Source organism: Tympanuchus pallidicinctus, unplaced genomic scaffold (assembly GCF_026119805.1).
Source record: "Tympanuchus pallidicinctus isolate F22 unplaced genomic scaffold, pur_lepc_1.0 scaffold25, whole genome shotgun sequence".
Taxonomy (NCBI): Eukaryota; Metazoa; Chordata; class Aves; order Galliformes; family Phasianidae; genus Tympanuchus; species Tympanuchus pallidicinctus.
The window spans coordinates 1,573,455-1,594,522 of record NW_026294742.1 but is presented as its reverse complement, the minus strand read 5'-3'; the positions used below and the strand labels follow the sequence as shown (position 1 = coordinate 1,594,522).

Here is a 21,068-nt window from a genome sequence, read left to right as displayed (position 1 = left end):
GGGCGGGGGCAACGGCCGGGCCGCGGAGCTGCGGAGCTGCGATGGGGGGCGCGGCCACGGGGGGGGGGAGGCGAAAACACGATGGGGGACGTCGGCCGTGGGGACGCGGGGGCACCAACGCAGGGATCGCAGCCGCGGGATGCGGAGCGGCGCCCGTCGCCCCGCGCCGCAAACGGAACGGCGTTCGGCCTCGGCCCCGTAAAATGGGGAAAGCGAGGCGGGGCCGAGCCGCCGGCGCTGCCGTTGGGACCCCCGGGTGTCACCCCGAGCAACGAGCGAACAACGCCCAGCCGTGGGTGCCGGGGCTGCGGGGTCGGAGCCGCGGCCGAACCCCGCGCTGCTGCGGAGCGGCGTCAGGGCGGGCGGCTCGGCGCGGAGCTCCCCGCTGCCAGCCGTCACAGCACACGGAGCGCGGGCAGCAGGGAACCCTGCGAGGGCTTTGGGGGGAGAGGGGGGAACGTTCTCAAGAGAGTCCAGCAGTGGTACGTTTATAAACATTCGGAATTTTATTTTAATTAAAAAAAAAAAAAAAAGAAAAATAAAGAAAAAAAAAACCAACCGAAAAAAGGAAACATCACAACCATCAACATCGTTACAGCTATTAGTCGGCGCCGCCGGGGGCTGCGCGGCGATACGAGCATGCTCACAACGAGGGGGGCAGTTTTAGTTCGACAACCATTCTTAGAAGGGGGGAGGAGGAAAAAAGAAGTCGGCACACTACCGTTGAACTTCGTTTTAATGTTTCTCCACAAACGGTGAAAAAGACTAAAGTACAGACGAGGAATAATCATAATGTTGCGGCCAACATTATAAATATGGAATTATAAATTTAAAACATTTTCTGGTTTTAAAAAATAAATCTGGTAGTAAATGCAGCCGGGCGGGCTGTGCCGTTAGTAGGGCCGGTCTCTGCGCTCCTGGCGGTGCTCCCCCCTGCAAGCACACAGCAGTCGGTCAGTGCCACAGCCCTCCCAGCTCCGCTCCCGCTCCGTGGGTCTGGGGGCGCTGCGCCCCGTCGGCTCCCACTCGCCCTCCCCCCCGCCCGCTCCCCACATACTTGTCCATCTTCCCCGGGCCTCCGCGCCTTCCGCCTCTGCCTCCTCCTCCCATCTGGTCCATAAGCGGGCCGGGCGGACCCCCGGGGCCCCCTCCTCGCCGGCCCCCTCCTCCGTAGCCGCCTCGATCCATGCCCCGGCCGCCCCTGAATCCGCCTCTGTCTCCGCCGCGGCCGCCTCTGAACATCCCGCCGGGGCCGCCGCGCTCCATCATACCGCCGCCTCTGCTGCCCCGCATTCCCCCGGGGCCGCCTCTACCGCGGTCTCCACCTGAGGGAGAGGCAAAGCTTCAGAGCAGGGAGCGCCGGAGCGCCTCGCAGCCCCCCTCCCGCTCGCCGCATCGCAGCCGGGGCGCGCCGTGCTGCAAGGAGAGCCGCGGGGGGCGGCGGCACCCCGGTGGGCAGCGAAGGATGAGCTTCCGGGCACGCAGGCGGTACGGCCACGGGCTCAGGATGGCAGCGGCTGAGCTGGAGGGGGACCGAGCGGCTGATGGATGGCAGAAAGGAAAACCACGGAGCTGAGGGACGAGGGGCTCACGGAGAGGGCAGCGCTGGGGAGCAAGGAGGTGAAAGCGGTGCTTTGGAGAAGGGACGCGCGGCACAGGGCCGCGGGGAAGCGTGCGAGGGCTGCAGGCAGAGCAGTCCGTGCATCCGCCTCGCAGCTCAGAGCACGGCTGCCCGGGGGGCAGGAAGCTGCCGCTCCCTCAACATCCCCACGGCGGCCGCAAAACCGCCGGTGCCACCGACCCAGCCCTGCTGTGAACTCAGCCCCACGTACCTGGAGGGGGAAAAGGGGGTGGGAGGAACCCTTCTGGTTTAGGAGCCTTGCACTGATTGCACTCTGTTCTCCAAGCGAAGTTCTGGTTTCCACATCCCCTACGCATAACAGAGCAGTCGGTAAGGAGCAGGATTGGGTGACACCCAGCAGCGCTGCAGGGCACAGATCCACCCGCACGCAGCAGGGGGATGTCGGGACCCGGAGCACGGCGCGCAGCCCGGCTCCCCCAGCCTGCAGCACGGGGCTGCGATGCTCCACGCTCCGGGGAGGGGAAAGAAGCTCCCCGAAGACCCAGCAAGTCGTTAGGAGAAAGACCCGCAGGTCTTGGCCAGTGCCTCAGCCAGCACAGCCCCCCTGCGCTGGGATGGACGGCGTCCCACAGCCCCGCAGAAGGGAAAGGAAAGGAAGGTGTTCTGTGCAGGGCGGGCGGTACTCACGGGTTGGGGCACTGCCAGTCCCCGGCACGGTGCTGCACGCTGCCTCCAGAGGGGTTTCCCCTGGATCCCCGTGGTCCTCTGGAGGAGAAGCCTCCCCTGTCGCCACCTCTGCCTCCCATCCGGCCCATGGGACCGCTCGGCCCACCGGGGCCCCCCGGGCCTCCAGGCCCCCCAGGACCTGCAAGGAGAGCCCCGTTAACAGCGCCGGGCAGCAGCTGCAGGTGGAGGATGCTGTGCTGCAGGCTGAGCCCCGCAGGAGCCCGAGGGAAGCGGGTGTTACCTCCACGGAGAGGGGGAGGCATCCCCCGCTGATCCCGTGGGGGCATCCCGCCCCTCATGCTGTTCATCGGGCCCTTCTTCCGCGCGAGGCTGACTTTGAGCTTGCTGCCCTGGAAGTCCTTCCCTGGGAGGAACACAAAGGCAAGAGCCTCATTTTGTGCTTCTGTAGAGCCCGATATCACACACATCTTCCCAGAGCACACACAGGTGCACGGAGTCCATACTCCCATGGGAAACTGCAGAGCAGAAGGGCCACCCTGAAACATCACAGCCCACACTCACCATCAAACCACTCAACAGCTGTTTTGGCAGTGGATGGGTCGTCATAAGAGACTGTGGCATCTCCTTTTGGCTTGCCAGTTTCTTTGTCAATGTAGAGGTGTATCATGGGCTGCCCAGTCCTCTTGTTCATCTAGCAGGACAGCAAAGCATTATTACAAGGCATCACACGTCCCTGTACACACTGAGTGGGGATTCTCTCCTCTGTTCTGCTTTTGATTTCAGATAACGGTTCCACTTGGCAGCTCTGTGGTAGGAGAAAGGGCCCTCTGGCTTACCACGCCAACCAAATGCAGGAACTGGCCCAGCAGCCTCTCCTGCAGGCTCCCACGAGAGCAGGAATTGAGCTGCAGCCTCCCCACATCCTCCTCCGCTCTCTCCACCACCCTGCTCTCTCAAGCTGTCACACATCCCACCAGCAGCAGATGCACAGAGGGATGCTTCCTCTGAGTCTGTGAGCCCTGCAGCTTCTGCGTGGCCGACGGAGGAGCAGAGGGGCAAACCCTGCCGAGGTTCTGTTGGGGAGCTTGTGCTACAGGGCGGTCCCAGGCTGTGCTGACCTCACTGCCCATCAGAGCTGCTCAGCTCCATGGATGGGGCTGAATGGGACAGCTGGCAGGGAGGAGGCAGCCAACCCCCTTCTCTGTGCTCTGTGCCATCTCACACACACACACACACACACACACACCTCTCACCTTGACAACCCCGCACTGTTTGAAGAAGTCTGCCAGATCCTCCAGGGTCACATTATCATTGAGTCCCTGCACATACACTGAGCTGTTGTCCGAGTCCTCATCCGGGTCCATAGGTGGGCCTAGGGGGCAAACCTCAGCATCAGGCAGCGGCAGGAGGCAGCGATCCAGCAGCGCAGCACTGCCAGCACGTCAGCCCTCAGCCAGCTGCAGCTTCTCTCTCAATAAGTGCATTTACGAAGCGACACGGAACTGCAGGCGCTGAGAGCAGCGCTGAGGGCTGAGCTGCACCGTCTGCTCCCTGCTGCAGAGCCACCCGGCTGCAGTGTGAGACCTGTGCAACGGGGCAGGAGGGAGAGCCGAAGGCACAGCACGCCTGTGCAGCCTGCAGGTCCCGTGCAGGGACGCTCACCCCCTCCTGCTGCAATAATTCCCTCCTTCCCTGTGCTGATGGGGAGCTACCAAACGCGGCTGTGCAGGAGGAAGCAAAGGGCTGAGGGCAGGGGTGGCCCAGGCTGCCCAGAGAAGTGGTGGTGGCCCATCCTTGAAGACACCAAGGTGGGCGCTGATGGGGCTGTGGGCGTCCCTGCTGGTTGCAGGGGCGGTTGGATAAGGCGGCCTTTGAGGGCCCCTTCCGACTCAAACCATTCTGGGATGTTATAAGAGGAAGGAGACTGCTGGACAAGCGCCTACAAGCCCCAGACTGCTGCAGCCTGGGACGTGCTTTCTGCTGCTCCAAGCAGCTCCTTGGCAAGAGCCCCCAGCTCCACGGAGAAGCACAAGCATCTCCAAACACGCGTGGGCTCCCACCAGTCCAAGCGCTCTGATGAATCAGGAATAAAGAAGCAGACGAAACCGCCCCAAAGAGACTGCAAAGAGCAGAGCATCTCTGTACTCCTGCTACAGGAGGGCAAGATACGGGGCAGCATCTTCTGCGAGCTGGGATGAGCACAGCAATCTCCACGCCGCAACCTGGGAGGGGCTGAGCAGTGACAATTACCTAAGTCAAGGTCCGGTCCTTCCTCCATGTGTCCTGCCAGTCGGGAGAGAACCATAAGAAGCAGTGTTAGTGCAGGCCTTGCAGCTGCAGGAGCGACACACACATCACTATCTACTTATAACCACCATTCGATGGCGCTGGTTAAACTCCAACTGACCCGCACTGCAAAACCACCAGCAATGCACCTCTACGCGGCGATCGGTCCGCTGTTTTTAGCAGCCTTTCCATCCATTAACCACTATTACACTTTTTTTTTTTAATGCGTTACCAGGCCAATCCGCTTTAAGCTCATTAATAAAAAGTTACTTTAAAATTATCAAATCCAAACCGTCTCTTTTCCCCAAATTACAGAAGTGGTTTCTCAATTCCTCCGCGTTACCCTGCGTCCTGTCACCGCAGACCCCTGGCACGGCCGGCAGAACCCATTACAGTCTTGTTGCAAACGTCATTTTAGCCACTTAAAACTAATACAAATTACACTTTTTTTCTACAAACTGACTGCAATTTTTTTTTTTTAAACACTATCCATTGTAATGCTCAAAAACTTACCACCAGGCTTATTGAAGCCACCTCGCTCTCCAGCGCTGCTGGGGGGATAAACGAAGAAATGAAGGCCTTTCCCTTTACAAAGCCAGTACCGCTCTGAGCCTCTGCGGCTCACTGGGAAGAAGGGCACTGGCTAAACATCTCCAAACAATGCATCTGTCTCTCTCTCTCTCATCTCGTCACTATGCCTTTCTTCAGGGCAGCTCGCTCAAATTTCCTTTCCATACACAACCTCGCTTGTCTGGTTCTAGACACCACTTTGCTGTCGGTACCCTTGCATTGCTTTGCATTGGTATTATCAGTGCAATACTTGGCCAAACAACAACACCACGCGCCGCCTCTGAGCGCTGCGCATCGGTTCCTGAGGCAGGGCGGGCTGCCTGCTGCTCCTCCCTCCCTGCCGTGTGTCCACAAAGCGCACCCTCAGCCTCCCAGCTCCCTGACATTAACAGTTCAAAAGGGAGGAGACGACCACACGCGATGCCCACCACAGTTCCGATGACATTCCCGCTCCAACCTCGCTATAAAGCCATACATTCAGGTCGCTACTGAACTTAACAAGTCTCTGAGGAGGAGGACTTACAGCATACGGCGAGGGCTCGGAGGCCTGGGGTGCAGCTTTGTGGGCACAGAGACCGGGACGCCAATGCGGGCTCGTGCCAATGGCAGCTCGTGGCTTTCGGCCGAAGCTTTCGCTCACGAGCGCAGCTTAATTGGGAAAGGCCACCCCGAGAGCATTTGGGTGCTTCTCGCTCTTTTGGTTTGGGAAAGGCAAAAGCTGTTTGGAAGGAGACGAGCAGAGGAGGGAGAGCACCACTATACTAGCAAGTATTGCACCTCTAATACTGGAAAGAAGAGAAAAGTTGTCAATACACATTTCGAGCTGTAGCATGCAGCTTTGCCTGCTCTGGTTAAAGCACACACCGTTCATGTCACGTCTCTTGTCAAACACATACGTTTACACTTTTTGGTTACTTTTAATGTTACACAATTCTAAAGTAGTATACCTCCTCTGGTTTTATTACCAAACAACAAGGATTCAGTTACCAAAGTTACAGAAGGATTCCATTTATACAGTGAATACATTTGGTTAAAAATATTCTATGTATATTTTTCCTCTCCATATGGACACCGTGTCTAGTCCCACTTTTCATTATGCTGCCGGCTGAGTACTGAGTACGGGTACTTTTTAAGTACTGAGGTGTATACAAGGCTCTCACTTTGTAACCTGTAGCATATAAATGCGACAAAGCATGTTAAAAAGTTTCCATGTTTAACAGCCAATGAAAATATAAAATAACCGAGTCAATGAAAAAGGGCACGTTAATAACATCGAGCTCCTTACCTGCCGGGGACACTGAAATCCATCATCACAGCACGATTAGGGGCCGAGTTCCCCTGCCTGCCCCTCGGTGCTCACAGGAGGCCGCGTCCACAAAGCGGGGCCTCTTGTGCTGCAGCCGGCGCCCCGAGCGCCATTTAAGGTTGGAGGCGGCGCGAAACCCGAGGGGGGCCGGACCTGGGGCGCTCCAGAGGGGCTACAAATTTGGGGGCGTGATGATGGGCATTTCAAGTGTCTGCGTCTACTTCAAACCGTTAGAGATAAATTCGCCGTGGGTGAAATCTTTATGCAGAACCGTGGAACTCGGTTCCACTCGAGCCAATCGCAGCCAGGCGCGCTCCAACACGAGCGAGGCGCCTCCCCTTTCCAGTGCGGGGCTGAGTTCAGGTGGATTTCTCCGATAAAGATTTCAGCCCACGTCGTTTCGGCAGAGCTGTGCAGAGCCGCACTGCGCCGGCTGCACGACACACAGCGAGAGGCTGCGGCTCCAGCTGCCCTGCCCACACTGGCGCCCCGCGTCCCTCCACGTCCAGGGAGCACCTAGGGGCGCTCTGCACAGCTCTGCGCCGCACTGCGAGGGGATGGAACACACACAAAGCTACGTCTTCCTTCCCTTAGGAGCCTCTGGGATCGGCCCTCCTTCCTCACCTTTCTCAGAACAAACGTCACAGACGGGGAGACCAACAGCTGACCTGAAGACACAGGTTTGCCAAACCAGATTTTGCCATCAGTTAAAATGGCCAAACTGGTTTAGAGCACCTGAAAGCTCCAATTGGGGAGCAGTCCTGGAAGCCGAGCCAGAGCTGTACGTGGTCTCGGGGCCATCCTTCACACTTCAGCCAAGCTCCAAGTGTTCTGACACTCAGAGTCAGGGCTTCGACAGCAGCAGTCTGCCCCACACTACACTCAGGATGTAGCTCTGCATGCTACTGCTAAGGCTGACACGAGGTTCTGCCTGGTACAAACCTGACCTGTCAAGTTCCCCATTAGTGGGTGAGGCACAAGAAGTGAGTGACTCCTGGACCTGGCAGAAGGTTTGTGTGTGTTCAATCCAAAGTTACTGTTAAACCCCACAGAGGAACTTCACCTCTGCATGACCACGAAGGGAGCTGAAAGTTCCAGGTTTAGCAACACCCCTGGCTGCCCCGGGCCCAACCAGCTGCAGGACAGAACAAACATACATCCTGCTCCTACTTCCCCTCAGGTAATATTTCCATGGATTAGAAGCAATGCTGCTACAGAGATGTTTATCCATGGAAGTACAGCTGGGAATGTCAACCTTTCAGTCCCTTCTTTCCATTCTCAACTCCTACGGGTAAAACAGAATTAGGTAAAAGGAGAAAAGGTTTGCTCTTACCCCATTCCACCGCGTCCTCCTCCCCGCCCACCTCTGCTCATGCCTCCACGCTCATATCCCCCTCTTCCCCTGCCCCGGCTATCAGGGCCGCTCATATTCCGGTTCTCTCCTGGGCCTGAAAACCCTCCAGACTCCTGTCCGTAGACGTTCATGCTGCTGGGATGGTCCTGACGGAACGAGCCTGAGGAAGAGAGCAGCAAAAACATCACGAGGCTGCAGACAGGGGTGGCTCCTGTCCCATTCCTCGCTGCCTTCAAGCACTGGAACTGGGCAGGACCGCCTGGAAGCCGCTGCTCACAGGCGCTGCGTTATTCCTGGGATCTGCAGTCAGGCCCCACCGGTCTGACCTCTGCACAGCGGTCACTGGGCTGCTTATATTGAGCCTTGCCCAGCCCAGCCACAATGGTACTCTGCATCTCTGTGTTTTACAACCACCCACCCACCTCCAGGGCAGCGAGGGGAGCGTGGCAGTGCTCTACTGAACCAGCCTGGCTGTTTTTCAGTGAGAAGGGGCAGAACTCAGCCACGTTGCTTTCCCTTCAGATCCTTCAGACCCAAAGTAGTGCCAAGTCTCCTTCAGAGGCAGCTCACTCAGGAGCGATGGAGACCAACCCCTCCCACAGCAGTGCCACAGCTTTAGGCACACTCACTCTGCTGCCCATAGCTGCTGCTCTGCTGGCTGTACTGGCTTGGGGGCTGGCTGTAGGATCCGGTTTGGGGTGGGTAACTCGTTGGGGGCGGCTGCTGCGCGTAGCTGCTCTGCTGCCCATAGCTGGTCTGCTGGCTGTAGGTGTTCTGCTGCCCGTAGGTGCTCTGCTGGGAATAAGTGCTCTGATCGTAACTGCTCGGCTGTGTGGAGGAATAGCTGGAAGACAAAAGCGTTTTAAAGATGGGAAGGTAAGCCAACGCACTCAGACACGTGCATCAGGCTGCAGCAGTGGCTCACACAAGAAAGCAATGCAATTATAAGGCCTGTGTGCTACGCAAACCACTTACAAAGCTGAAGTCATCCTACAGAGGCTGCTTTGACAGCGGGAAGAAAAATAAACCTACAAGTAAAATCGATGTGATCATCTGCAACACGCCTCTGGGAAACAGCCTGAAGTAAAATCAGTGGCAACGCAGTTAACAGGCTCCCTTCTGCCTCAGCTCTGAAATATTTTTAGCTGGTGGACAATAAAACTGTTCATCCTCACAGAACCCAGCCTTCAAAGCTTCTAAAACTTAGCATCAACACTTTAAGGACACCTGAGGGGGAGAGGCGAGCCCTTCTGAAACCGCGTGTAAGGAGGCAGCCAAAGGCCACTTCCACACCTCGTACTCCATCCTTCATTGGACGCAGTGGGGAACGTTACAACCAAGGATGAGGAACAGGCTGAGGTGCTCAATGCTCTCTTTACTCGTGACTGTAACAGTCAGAGCAGTTCTCCTCAGGTATCACTACAGGCATGGGACAGAGCGGCTGGAAAACTGCGTGGAAGAAAAGGATCTGAAGTGTCAACCTCCTGCTGAATGTGAGCTGCACCTCGAGTACTGTGCTCAGCTTTGGGCCTCTTACTACACAAAAGACATTGAGGCCGTGGAGAGCATCCAGAGAAGGGCAATGGAGCTGAGTGGGTCGGAGCACAGCTCTGCAGGGAGTGGCTGAGGGAACTGGGGTGGGTCAGCCTGGAGGAGAGGAGACTCCAGCAACAGAATCATAGAGTTGTTTGAGTTGGAAGGGATCTTTAAAGGACAACTGGTTCACCTGTTCTGAACAGGGACACCTACAGCCTGATCAGGGCTTAGAGCCCCGTTTCCCTGACCTTGGGTGTCTGCCCCATAGGACAGGGCACCACAACCTCTCTGGGCAACCTGTGCCAGTCCTTCCCTACTCTAATAGCACAAAACCTTTTTCCAACATAAATCTGCCCTCTTTTAGTTTGAAACCACTTCCTCTTGTCCTATCACCACGGACCCTGCTAAAATGTCTTTCCCTTTTTTCTTGTGTTCCTCCCATCCCCTTCCCCCACCCCACCTTTAGAAACTGAAAGGCTGCTCTCAGGTCTCCCTGGAGGTTCAGGTTGGATATTAGGAAACATTTTTTTCTCTGGAAAAGTGGTGACTCATTGGCACAGGCTGCCCAGGCAGGCGGTGGAGTCACCACCCCTGGAGGTGTTCCAGAACTGTGGAGATGCAGCACTGAGGGTGGTTTAGTGGCCACGGAGGTGATAAACTGACAGCAGGACTCAATGATCGTAGAGGTCTTTTCCAACCTTAATGATCCCATGATTCTGTGATTCAACCCTTGCCCTACCTCTGCAGCTAGTACCACTCCGAAGAACCACCCCTTCCCAGGATGCTGAACCTCCTTCTACCCTCGTTCACCTAAAAAGCCTTGAGAAAAAATCCTTTTGCCCCAGTTAACCTCAGAGCTCCCATGCTAGTTGCAGGAGGCTTCGCTTTCTGAAAGGATTACCTGGTAGGAGGATAGGAGGGAGGTGCAGTAACTGGCTGCATCGGGTAGCTGGCAGGCACCTGGGGGTAGCTGTAGTTGCTCTGCCCATAGCCGAGGCTGGGCTGGCTGTAGCCTGTTGTGCTCGACGGTGGTTGGCTGCTCTCTGCTGGTTTGCTGCCATCTTGGGGTCTGAAAGTAATAATGAACAATAAGGAGACAGAAGCACAGAGCTCCACAGGTGAAAGCACCAGAGGTGTAAGATCCCCTGTGGCAGGATGGTACTTTCTTTGGGAAGGGTGACAAACCAGCACATCAGTGCTGGTCGCTCAACAGCAGCTCGTGCACACATGCTGAGCACTGAACATTTTGCCCACTGCACAGTGCCACCAAGAAACAACATCCTGAACTGAGAGCACTTGGAGAGCATCACAGCTTCTGTTTGCCAGCTGCATTATGAAACCTACAGCGAGGGGCTCAGACTTTGGCTCTTGGAACAGAAGATGTGAAACTGCCAGGAAAGTCGGTCAGCAGCGCTGCCCCTCTGCTCTGCTTTGCACAATGCTTGTAAACGATTAGCTCCAAAGCAGCAAGAAATGCTGCCACTTAAAGGCACCATTGTTCGGTTTAGAATCCAGTGCAAGCAGATATTGCCCCACATACGTTATCTGATGAAAGGGAGAGGATGTTTAGCATTAACTCTCAAGGCCTGGAAATAAAGGGAACTCTTTGCATGCAGTTTGCATGTCCCCTTCCTTTTAGATTAGTCGCCTTCCGCTTAGAATTTCACAGTGTTTATCAGAGCTAAATGAAAAAAAAGAACTGAGCTACTTTTATTGTACAAGCTGGGAAGAATATTTAAAATACACCAAGATTCATACTTAAGTGTAATCTGAGAGATGCAGCCAGGGCTGTGTCATGCTCTGGCCTTGTTATTCAGGAGCAGTTACTGCAAACATCAGGTAAATGAACAAAGCAGTTCTGACTAGCTTCTAAGTTTCCATTCCACATTCTAAACCTGTAATATCTTGAGCAGACAATGAAGTTGAACATGCTACTGACAGCGCCCAGACACAAGAGATTTAAAAAGGAAGTTGTCTTCAGCATGTGCAGCCACTTAAGAAATCACAGGGCACAGCATCATCCCAGCCACCCCGTGACTCAAGCAGAACGGTCCATTTTCTGGTCCAGATCATGAGTCAAGCGCCCATTTGTGCTGCTTGGTTGCTCTCTCAGCAGCAGCGCTGACTCACTGCGCCACAACAGAAGCACCTACACAGCTTCTTCCAGCTCTGAAAACGTTGCGGGATCGGCTGCAGCAACAGCAAAGCTTAACTGTAACAGAGAACTGGAAGCAAAACCAGCGGGGCCTTCGTTCAGCTGGCGGTGCCCTGGGGCATGTCAGCAGAGCAACACGCAGCCTCAGGAGAAACAGAAACACAACGTTACCTCGGGGGAATGGCCGCAGGTGGCTGCTGCCCATAGGCTGGGTAGGCAGGCTGGGTGCCGTAGGACGGCGCCGCGTAGGAAGCCTGGGTGGTGGTAACCGTGGCAGTGCTGGTGTCGTAGGCGGCCGTGCCGTAGCCCTGGACGGGCTGACTGTATGCTGGGGGGGCGGCCGGGGCCGTGTAACCTGCAACAAACCACAGCCTCGTCACCACGCCAGCACGGCCGCCTCGCTCAGACGCTCTGCTCTCTCACTCCTGGTGGATGGGAGCTGAGGCGGCGCTGCTGCACAGCCCTCACAGCCGGCCCCAGCGTGCCGCACCAACCCACAGCATCCCTTCGCCTCCCCCGCAAAGCCCCCGCTCCAGGAACCCTCGGCCTGCCCCACAAACAGCCCCGTCCCCAATGCACACCCCAGGAGCCTTCTGGAGGCCAGCCTGCCGCCAGCAGCCAAGGGCCGTTCGTCCGCAGCACCTGAGGCTCCCTGCTAATGCAGCACAGCAGGGCAGGCTGAGGCACAGCGCCTTCTTTTGTCCAGTGGGCCGCATGAAGCTCCTCCTGCCTTTACAGCCAAAGAAATGCAATTAATTGGAAAAGCGCAGCCCCATCCTGGCAGCTTCTTTGAGAAACCAAAGCACAAAAGTGCACCAGGCAGACAGAGAAGTCTTTCTGAGCCCTTTGTAAGCATCACTTCAAACAGCAATTCCAGAAACTGAAGGAAAGCACTTTACGGTTGCTTCAGCTTAAGAGAAAGGTCAGGAGCCGCCTTGTGTGCCGGTTCGTAAGACGTTTCACATCCCCTCACTTCTCCCATGATTTCAGTCTGCTTCAGCCTGAGCCCAGCGCTCTCATATTTATTTCTGAACAGTTTTACAGGAACATCCCGGGGCCCGGCTCCCAGCAGCTGTTGCTAGGTAATTCAGCTGACCGCTGGGCTCGTCAACAGCGATGAACAACAAACCAAGAATTACCACAGTGGCTTTTTTATAGTTAAGAAGCACGCAAGCTGGTTTTCCAATTATGAAACAAAGATTTGCATGAAAAGCTACCAATTAAAAATTTTGTTAGCAAAAGCTCATTTACTAAAGTATAAAAAAATCAATTGCTAAAAAGCAGCCAACAGTCTTACTGAAGTGATCTTAGTTGCATCAATTAAGGTAACAGCTTCTCCATCACTCCATATTTTGTATTAAACACAGGACTTGTGACCTACTCGTTACACAGCACGTCAGGCAAACCGTGCTGCAGGCTTTTTGATTCCTCCCTTTCCAAAATGAAAGCACTCCCAGCAGAACGAAGCGTGCGCTCCTGAAGCACAACCACCTCCCTGCGCTCTGCAGGGAACCTGCTGGAAAATCAGGGTCCTCAAAGCAGGAAGTGGAGACGAAGAGAAGTGAAAGGAGAAGCGGGCGCAGCAAACAAAACCAAGCTGCAACACCCTGCCGTGTGCTTTGCTCCTGAGCCTTCCATTGGTCCCAGCACGCTGACGAGGGGCTCTGAGTAGGAAGAAGTCTTTCCTCTGCTCCATCTGCAAGCGCCAGTCCCAGGCTGTTCCCTCTGCCTGCTGCCCTGCATGCTTCTCACATCACCACCCTCTGAATGCTGTGGAGCAGTTTCCCCATCGTGCTTCTGCCGAGCTGGGAGCAGGGAAGCTCCCTTTCTACCAGCAGACAGGAATTGCTGGCAGGCAGTTTACTTGGTTGCTCAGCCATGCCTGGCTGCTCAGAGCGTCACTGCAGAGCGGGACTGAGGGGAATTTAAACAGGACTGAGTGATGGGGCTTTTAGTGCCTCAGACAAAATTAAACAGCCCAAACACTTCAACGTGAGCCACCACGGTGCTTCCACATGACAGCTGAAGGAATCCTTACTGCAAGTGGCTGAAGCCTGACCATTTATTAAAAACAAACCACCTGCTGTTTGCAGCACGGTCTGACACGTGTGCCACTGAAACCACAGCCCTGGGGAGCAGCACACAGGGACAGCCCTCCTCCAGAAAGGGGCCCTCGTGGTGCCACCGTGGGCAGCGCTGCCCTTTTACATCACCTGAGTGGGTTTGCTAATTGCAGGCTCCGCACAGGCATTAGAATAAAAAGGAGAAAATCATCCTGAATGTTAAAGCTTCGGCTCTGATGGAGCATTTCCCTCATGCAGGCGGCACGGCAGGAAGCATTTGCACCAGAGAAAGAAAAGGCGGTGATTTAACATCCTGCTGGCCTGAATTTTCATTTCAGCCACTTAGTTTCAATGCTTTGCAAACCCTCGAGAGCTGTACTCCTGAGGGGGCCATTTGCACAGCATCACTTCTCCCTCCTCCTCCCAGCAGTCAGTAACACAAATGGCGAATCTGCAGGACAGATATTGTAAGAGAAGAGGAATGGGAGAACTCTGATGACCTGCTGTAAGAAGTGCTGTTGCACGGCTCAGTTTCCTCACAAATCATCCACGCCTGTGAGCAAAACCCTCATTGAAGTCCTGGAATCCTTCACCGGAGGGGAAGCTTTCAGGATTCGGTCCTCAGAGAACAGCAACTAAACGCTGCAGTCAAAGAGGCTCATTCTGAAACAAGCAGGCTTCAGGCCAGCCAGCAGCAGTTCTCAGAGCTCCCTCCTGATTCAAGCTGTGCTAGAGGCTCTCCACAGGATCCTGGTGCCCAAGGGAGGCTGACTCCTGCTTGGCACAGACACCTCCCAGCAGAGGTCCAGAGAAAGGGAAGCAGGGGCTGCTCAGCCTGCTTCCTTTTGGTGTAACAGCTTATTGGGGCAGACAACACAGCCGAGGGAGTATTTACTTCCAATTCTGAGCAGTGGGAGCTGGTTATCTTTACGGAGCTGCTCCCATCTACTTAAAGTAGATTTAGACTTGGAGATTTGAAATCATATTTTCATCCCCAAATGATGATGTTGGAAAGCCAATAACCGTAACAGATGCAGCTGTTTATTTACTCTTGCAATTCATGCTTACATCTCGCAGTGATTACACAGCAGCCCACAACCACAGCCTTGACGGTGCCCGTTAATCCCCTTATTCACTTGCTGCTGGGAGCTGCAGAGCAGCCTGCAGGCTCTGACCCTGAGGGGTTGGACAAGGGGACTCCAAGTCACCTTCTGCAGCCACGGCAGGAAAGAGGAAGGCGAGGAGGCTGCAGAGGTCCCAGGCCCAACAGGCCGTGTCTGCACTGTATTGGAATTTCCCCAACAATGGTGGATTCTTAAAAAAAAATAATAAGACAAAAAGTCACTTTGCTTTAAGCTAACTGGAGAACTGCAGTAATTCCTCCACTAACAAAAAGCGACGAGAAAAATAAACTGAAATTCAAGTGCAAACACAGCTCGTCTTTTAGGGCATTAGGATCTGTGCTCCAGGCAGCACCACAGGCTCTTTTTGGGATGAGAAGCCAGAACTGGTGTTGAGCAGAGGCAGTGATGGACAGACAGGCCTTCAGCGCCATCAGCTCCCTTTGCACAGCTCCGGCTCCTGGAGGAGAGGCAGGCAGAGGAAGAATAAACACAACCTGGCACTCTGCCTCGAGAGCAACACCGACAGCTCCGCCACGGACAAGTGCTGCACGGGTTGAGGCAAATCATACTTGAAGGCCTGAAAAAAGAAAACCTTTCATTTGGCCACTTCCTGAGTTTTCTTTTCTTAGATGAAAAGAAACCAAAGTGTTTCGCCTAAAAAGCAGCCGTGCAGAAGAGATGCCTGGCATTGTTATTAATCCAGGAAATATACTGTTGGAGAGCAAGCACAAACACAACCCTTGCAGGAATGATTAAAGGACTCCAACGTTCCCAAGAAAAATCTGGGAAGCCCACAAAACAATCTTTCTGCCCATTTAGTGCACGGATTGTTAAAGGGAAGGAGAAATCCAGCGGATAACTGTTAAAATCCTCATCCTGCAGGATACCTGCCAGGCAGATATTTTCCTCACCCGTGTAGTTTAAGTGCTATGTAACTGGACACACTGTAGGATAGAGCTTTCTTTCTCTCTGCCTCTTCCTTGGAAGCATTCCCCAGCAGCTTTGTGGCCAGGTACCCACGGGCACACTGCCTGCCTGTTCTGGTATTGCCACGCTTCAGGAAATACTTCACAAGGCTGCCACTCTGAGAGACATTTGCAACCAAGGATGAATCTGCAGAAAACAGCACCCCAAGCACTGCTGGAAGGAAAACTAGTTCTCTTTTTCAAAGCCTCCTGGGATTTTAAGCCAAATATATCGAAAGTGAATGATGTCTCAACAGTTTCTTTCAGATGCTAAAGACATTCGTATGTACACAATTTCAGTTCAAAGAGCACATGTTGAAATAGTGGAGAGCGTTTATGAGCACGTGGAGTATGCACCCACACTGCAAATCCACAGACATCACACGAAACATGCAGAGATGGCAGTCAGGACATCTGGACATGTCTAACCATGCTGTTTACCCTTTAGGGAATAGTAGAACAGTGGTGTTGTGTTCACCTCAAACATCTCAGCACGCCTGTCCTGGGTGCTTAGGAAGCTTCCTGCACAAAGTACACCTCCCAGCCTTTTCAAAGCTGCTCCTTACAGAAACGTGCAGACTGCAGACAGCACTGCAGCCCAGCACACTCTTAGTGCACATAATGCAAGCTTTTGGTGCTAAAGCAAGGGACACCTAAAGGGTTAACACTGCAAGTTTAGACAGGATGAGATGGCATTTTCCATGCAAGAGCGAGCAGGATAGTCAAACCTGTACTGGTCCCTTCTACTGTGGGAAGCACAAGACAAAAAGTAGAGGGTACACTATCAGAAGAGGCATACATCACTGTCACTGGTTTGATTTTCAGGCAGGGGAGCGCTCAGGACACGGACTCAGTGGGCCCAAGAGCAGCCAGAACTGGCACTCGCGAGGAGCGCTGCTGGGCAGCCTGTTTGCTGCGCTCTTTTGAAGGACAGCCCATTCTGCAGCCATGCTCAGCTCCACAGCATGAACCAGCACCCAAAAGGCTCCCTGAAAAAATGAAACGGCTCCATTTACTGGCTCAGGGCGTTCAGCCCACCCACGCCTTCGCATCGCTTGAACCTGCAGGCTCCCAAGGAAGAAAGCCCTTCCCACAACACAGTTCGGGCCACAGAGCTGAGCCCAAGTCCTTCCCCAGCACCATCAGCCCTGCAGCTCTTACCAGCGGGGGGCTGCCCGTAGGACGTGGCATACGCAGTCTGCCCATACGTTGCAGTTGTCTGAGGCTGTGTGTAGCTGGCATCGGTGGGCTGTCCGTAAGTCCCGTAGCTCTGCTGCCCGTAGGTCTGCTCCAAAGATGAGAGAGATTTAATTTGTGAGCAGAAACGACTCGCCCGTGTCTCACAGATACACACAGATTGTTTTGGTGCTGCACACAGACTGGGGGATCTGTGTTACCTGGTTTACTGAAAGCAATCTGAGTCAAGCCAAGGCTACTCTGAAAGATTGGGCGCTACTGCAAATTTCAGTTCAGATCTGTAATGAAGTTACAAATGCAATTTTTCAATGCCAGGACCAGAGGAGCAGCCCCTTACACATTCACAAAACACGTGTGCTCTACGTGAAGAGAAACAGGACAGCATCCAGCTCCTCATAACTGCCCAGGCACATAGCCACATTCGCAGGCGCCTCCTGAGAGCTAACCTGCAACGCTGGAGTGGGGCTGTCCAGAGTGCAGAGCTGCACGAAGCAAGACATCAGCTACTTCAACTAGCATTCACCAGAAGAAATCTGTTTCAGCTTTCAGCGAAGTTATTTCGAATATTCTTCACACCCACCAGCCAACATCTGTCAGAACCAGTTTATGTGGGCACCTGAGGATGTGTTCAGCAGGAGCCACGCCGCCCCAGCACCCTGGCATTCAGTGAGGGATCAGCTCTCACCCCACAGCCTGCCCCCAGCCCAAAGGAGTGCTGCTGCCTTGCTCAGCCCTGAGCTCAGCTCTGCAAAGCAACCCTTTGGCTGCAGCAGGCGGTGTGAGGAGACTGGATCAGTACAGAGCTGCTGATGCTGTGGTTTTGCCAGCTTAAGAGCCCACAGCCCACTGTCAGTCAGCCTGAACCTCGGGCACCAGCCAGCTGCCAACAGCTGTGTGCTCAGCAGTCGGGTTTGGGGGAAAGCCTAGTTGGAGCTCAAGCAGCACTAAGACAAACCTCAGTGTCCAGATTTTCAGAGAATTAAATGCCTGTGTGACTTCTGAGCCAGCCTCCCTGGCTCACGAGCAGTACAGATCTTAATCAAGCCAACAGATTTCAAAGACAAAAACTTTGATCAGACTGAAATCTCCACTGCCTGTGGAAGCTCACTGCGCCCAGAGGCACGAGATGCTGCAAACCTTATGTGGCAACTTACCTGCTGCTGAGTATGAGCTGTTAGCCTTGCACTAAAGGATGCTGAAGCCTCCTGTTCATATGCCTGCCAGCATGCTTACACCTCCTGTGCTTGGACTTGTGCTTTCAGCAGCAGCTCTCGCAATTTGTCTCTCTCAACACACTTACTCAAAATGAAAAGTATTGTCATTTTCAACTCAGCTGACCCAGATGTCAAAACTCCTCCTGTAACAGCGATGCCTTTGCAGAGGTATCTGTGCAGCCTCACCTGCCACAGGCTGGCAGCTGTGGGCAGCAGCACAAAGCCCTGTTAGCTCTGCTCTGTAATGCTCCAGCACAACAGCTTTTGTGTGCAGAACACACAAATGCGTTTGGGTGGCAGGATCTCCCTTTCAAATAAAGGGAGATCTAGAAATGCTGGGGAAAGTCAACCAAGTTGACTTCAAAAACCACACTGGTACTTTGCAGATAACTGTGGTTTCAGTAACTTGAATCCTAAGGATTAAAAAAAATATATATATATAAAAAAAGCATCACTCATCTTCAAAAGATCACCATCAGTTTGCAGTCCAGCCAACTAACAATACTAACAGCTTTAACTACAACAGCTCCATGAAAAAGAAGGAAATCTATCCTCTCCTCCTAACTTTTCCAACTGCTGCCATCGCACAAAAGGCAATTTCCCCTTCCTTTTTCTCCCTTTTCTCTCTCTCCTACACCACCAAGTAAAACACCCACTGACATGTAAGTGTCAAACATACACCAAGAATTAGGCTCTTATTCCTCTTGGCAACAACTGGGATATGTTAACAAGGAACGTGGAAGCTCCCGGACACCGAGGCGCTTTAAGCACGCAGCGCAGGCTGTGTGGGAAGCCACAAGACAGCTCCTAATGACAGATTCTGATGCTGCTCAGTTTTCCAGGGCTGAAAGATGGCAGCTGGGATCCCAAGAAGGGTCAGAACCCCTGCTATGCTTTACCTGCGTGGTCTGTGCGTATCCTTGGGCCGGCTGAGGTGCGTACGCGCTGTAGCTGCAAAATGAATTTGAAGATATTTACAATGCATCCCAGTGCTCGTGCAATACATGCATCACACAACAGCTTTCTACAGCCAAATGCTTTCTGCGTTTGTGTTAAAGTGTTTGAATTGTGAAAGCAGCACATAAACCAAAGGAAAACCAAAGATTTGTAAGGCATACCTGAACTAAGACTAAACCACAATTACTGCACGCTTACATCACAACTTTTTACAACAGAAGAGTAAGACCATAATGCTACTTACCCCTGCTGAGCTGCAGCTTGGCTATAGGTGCTATAATCTACAAGAAAAAAAAAAGAAGGAAAGAAAGGTTGACAAAGACTTAACAAAATTAACAGTGTAACGGCACAGCAGCTGGAATTTCCTCCCACAGCTTGAAAGAACTGCTATAAACCCCTGGAAATCTGGTTTCAAAAGAGTAAGGTAAATGCACTTTCTCAACCTTTTTGAAGGAAATGAAACGTCTCTTCCCTTCATTGTTTCTGCTGTCTGCAGCAGCAGCTTTGATCTCGAATGACCCCACTTTAATTTAACTGCCACCTTGGGTAGCACCCAAGGGACTGGTAGTGGGGTTTGGAACAAAAGAAACACAGGGGCTGACACTCACAAAAACCCCGTTTCAAAGGGCCAGGTTGTAAGTCCTTGAGGCTGTAGGAAACACAGTGCTTCACTCCTTCTATTTCACTTTCAAGGACACCAACGCATCACTGGAAACTTCTAACTCTTTTCCCCAGGAGGGTTTGAGACCAGCAGCTGGCAGCAATTCCTTCCCCCAAGTCCCAGCCCATGCCAATACTGTGATTTAGAGGAGAACTGAAATCCAGAAAATCCAACCAGAAAAAAAAAACAACAATCCTCTGCTGAACTGGTTTGCTGCTAGGGATGGAAAATGCATGCAGATGGCAATTACAAGGCTATACTTGAAACGATTACAGCTCCTACGGGCACGCTTTCCCTCCAAGTCACCAAGTGTTTCCAGGTCCCACCTAGAGCAAATGGCAGCAACGACTCCATCCCTAAGACCAAACCTTCCCTGCAGCTCCTCCAGCTCTCCCAGGACCAGAAAGGTCCCAAGGACAGAGATCAGCAACGGGTTCAGACTTCCCTCATAGCATCCTGAGCTGGAATCAGAAACCAAACGTGAGCCAGGCAGCCCCACGCAGAAAAAAGTTCTGGCATTTCTGCTGCCACCACACCTTGCGTTAAACTGGTCTCTACTGAAAAAAAACGAGGACTGCGAGTTTGCAGAGCCTGCCTGAAGACTTCCTACAGCCCTCCATTCTCCCTAGAGCACAACGTTACCACCTGCCCCCACTGCAACTGACGGAACACCAGGAATCGCGTTAAAAATTCAGTTTTCATCCACCGCAAGCTTTTAACAAACCACGGCATGGGTCGGAAGGAACCTGAAGCACAGCTCAGCCCCAAGCCTGGGCTGCTGCCCCCAGAAGCTCGGGCTGCCCAGCGCCCACCCGCGTATCGGAGCCGCACCGCGGATGGAGCGCACGAAGCTCCGCACACCTCCAGCACCTCGCCGCCCTCCCACCACACAATTCCTTCATAACTGCCCGCCCAACCCTCCGTTATTTGAGCCTAAAGCCTCCCACCCGCACGCAGCCCCAACGACCGTTCGTTCCCACGGCCGGGAGCGGCTCCGAGGCCCTCGCCGCGACACACAGAGCGCAGCAGAGGCCTCGCACCGCTTTCTGAGCGCCGCAAACCCTCCGGCCCGGCAGCGGGACGGGGCGGCCCGACACCCGCGCACACCGCGCCGAGGCCCGACAGGCCCGCCTGACCGCAGCGCTGAAGGCCCAACGCCCCCCGCCCGGCTCGGGATGCCCTCAGGCTGAGGTGCTCGACAGCGGCTCAAGGCCCGATCCGCGACCCCGCGGCCCGGCCGCCCGCCCTGTGCAGCTCATCGACCCGCGCCGCCCCGCTCACCCGTCGACGCCATTTTCTCTTCTTCCTCCTCCGCGCTCCCAACGTCCGGCCGCCGCGGCCGCCGCGCGCTGCGCATGCGCGGCCCCGCCCGGCGGGACGTACCACTGCAGGGAGGCGGCGTGGGGGGGGA

At 54.1% G+C, this 21,068-nt stretch overlaps 1 protein-coding gene across 2 annotated transcripts; it reads right to left on the bottom strand.

Moving 5' to 3' along the window:
* Window positions 1-483: 483 nt before the first annotated feature.
* Window positions 484-21,024, bottom strand: EWSR1 (EWS RNA binding protein 1). 2 transcript variants are annotated; one of them, XM_052689670.1, is made up of 17 exons: window positions 20,939-21,024; window positions 19,241-19,277; window positions 18,939-18,990; window positions 16,790-16,913; window positions 11,648-11,831; window positions 10,223-10,390; window positions 8,415-8,629; window positions 7,765-7,945; window positions 5,069-5,106; window positions 4,520-4,552; window positions 3,523-3,641; window positions 2,831-2,960; window positions 2,550-2,672; window positions 2,270-2,447; window positions 1,833-1,930; window positions 1,058-1,325; window positions 484-933 (listed from the first exon to the last, which is right to left on the bottom strand). In XM_052689670.1, the coding sequence occupies exons 1-17, from the start codon at window positions 21,012-21,014 to the stop codon at window positions 894-896; spliced, it is 2,064 nt and encodes a 687-aa protein (XP_052545630.1). In that variant the 5' UTR covers window positions 21,015-21,024; the 3' UTR covers window positions 484-893. The 2 variants fall into 2 exon arrangements, with proteins under 2 accessions (XP_052545630.1, XP_052545631.1); XM_052689671.1 differs by having other exon boundaries at window positions 5,069-5,103.
* Window positions 21,025-21,068: the final 44 nt, after the last annotated feature.

Coding starts and splice junctions, on each gene's coding strand:
- EWSR1 (XM_052689670.1), bottom strand. CDS start 21,014: ATGCGCAGCGCGCGGCGGCCGCGGCGGCCGGACGTTGGGAGCGCGGAG. Junction 16,914..18,938: donor GATACGCACAGACCACGCAG/GTAAAGCATAGC, acceptor TCTTTGGAGCAG/ACCTACGGGCAGCAGAGCTA. Junction 5,107..7,764: donor GGAGGACGCGGTGGAATGGG/GTAAGAGCAAAC, acceptor TTATCCCCCCAG/CAGCGCTGGAGAGCGAGGTG.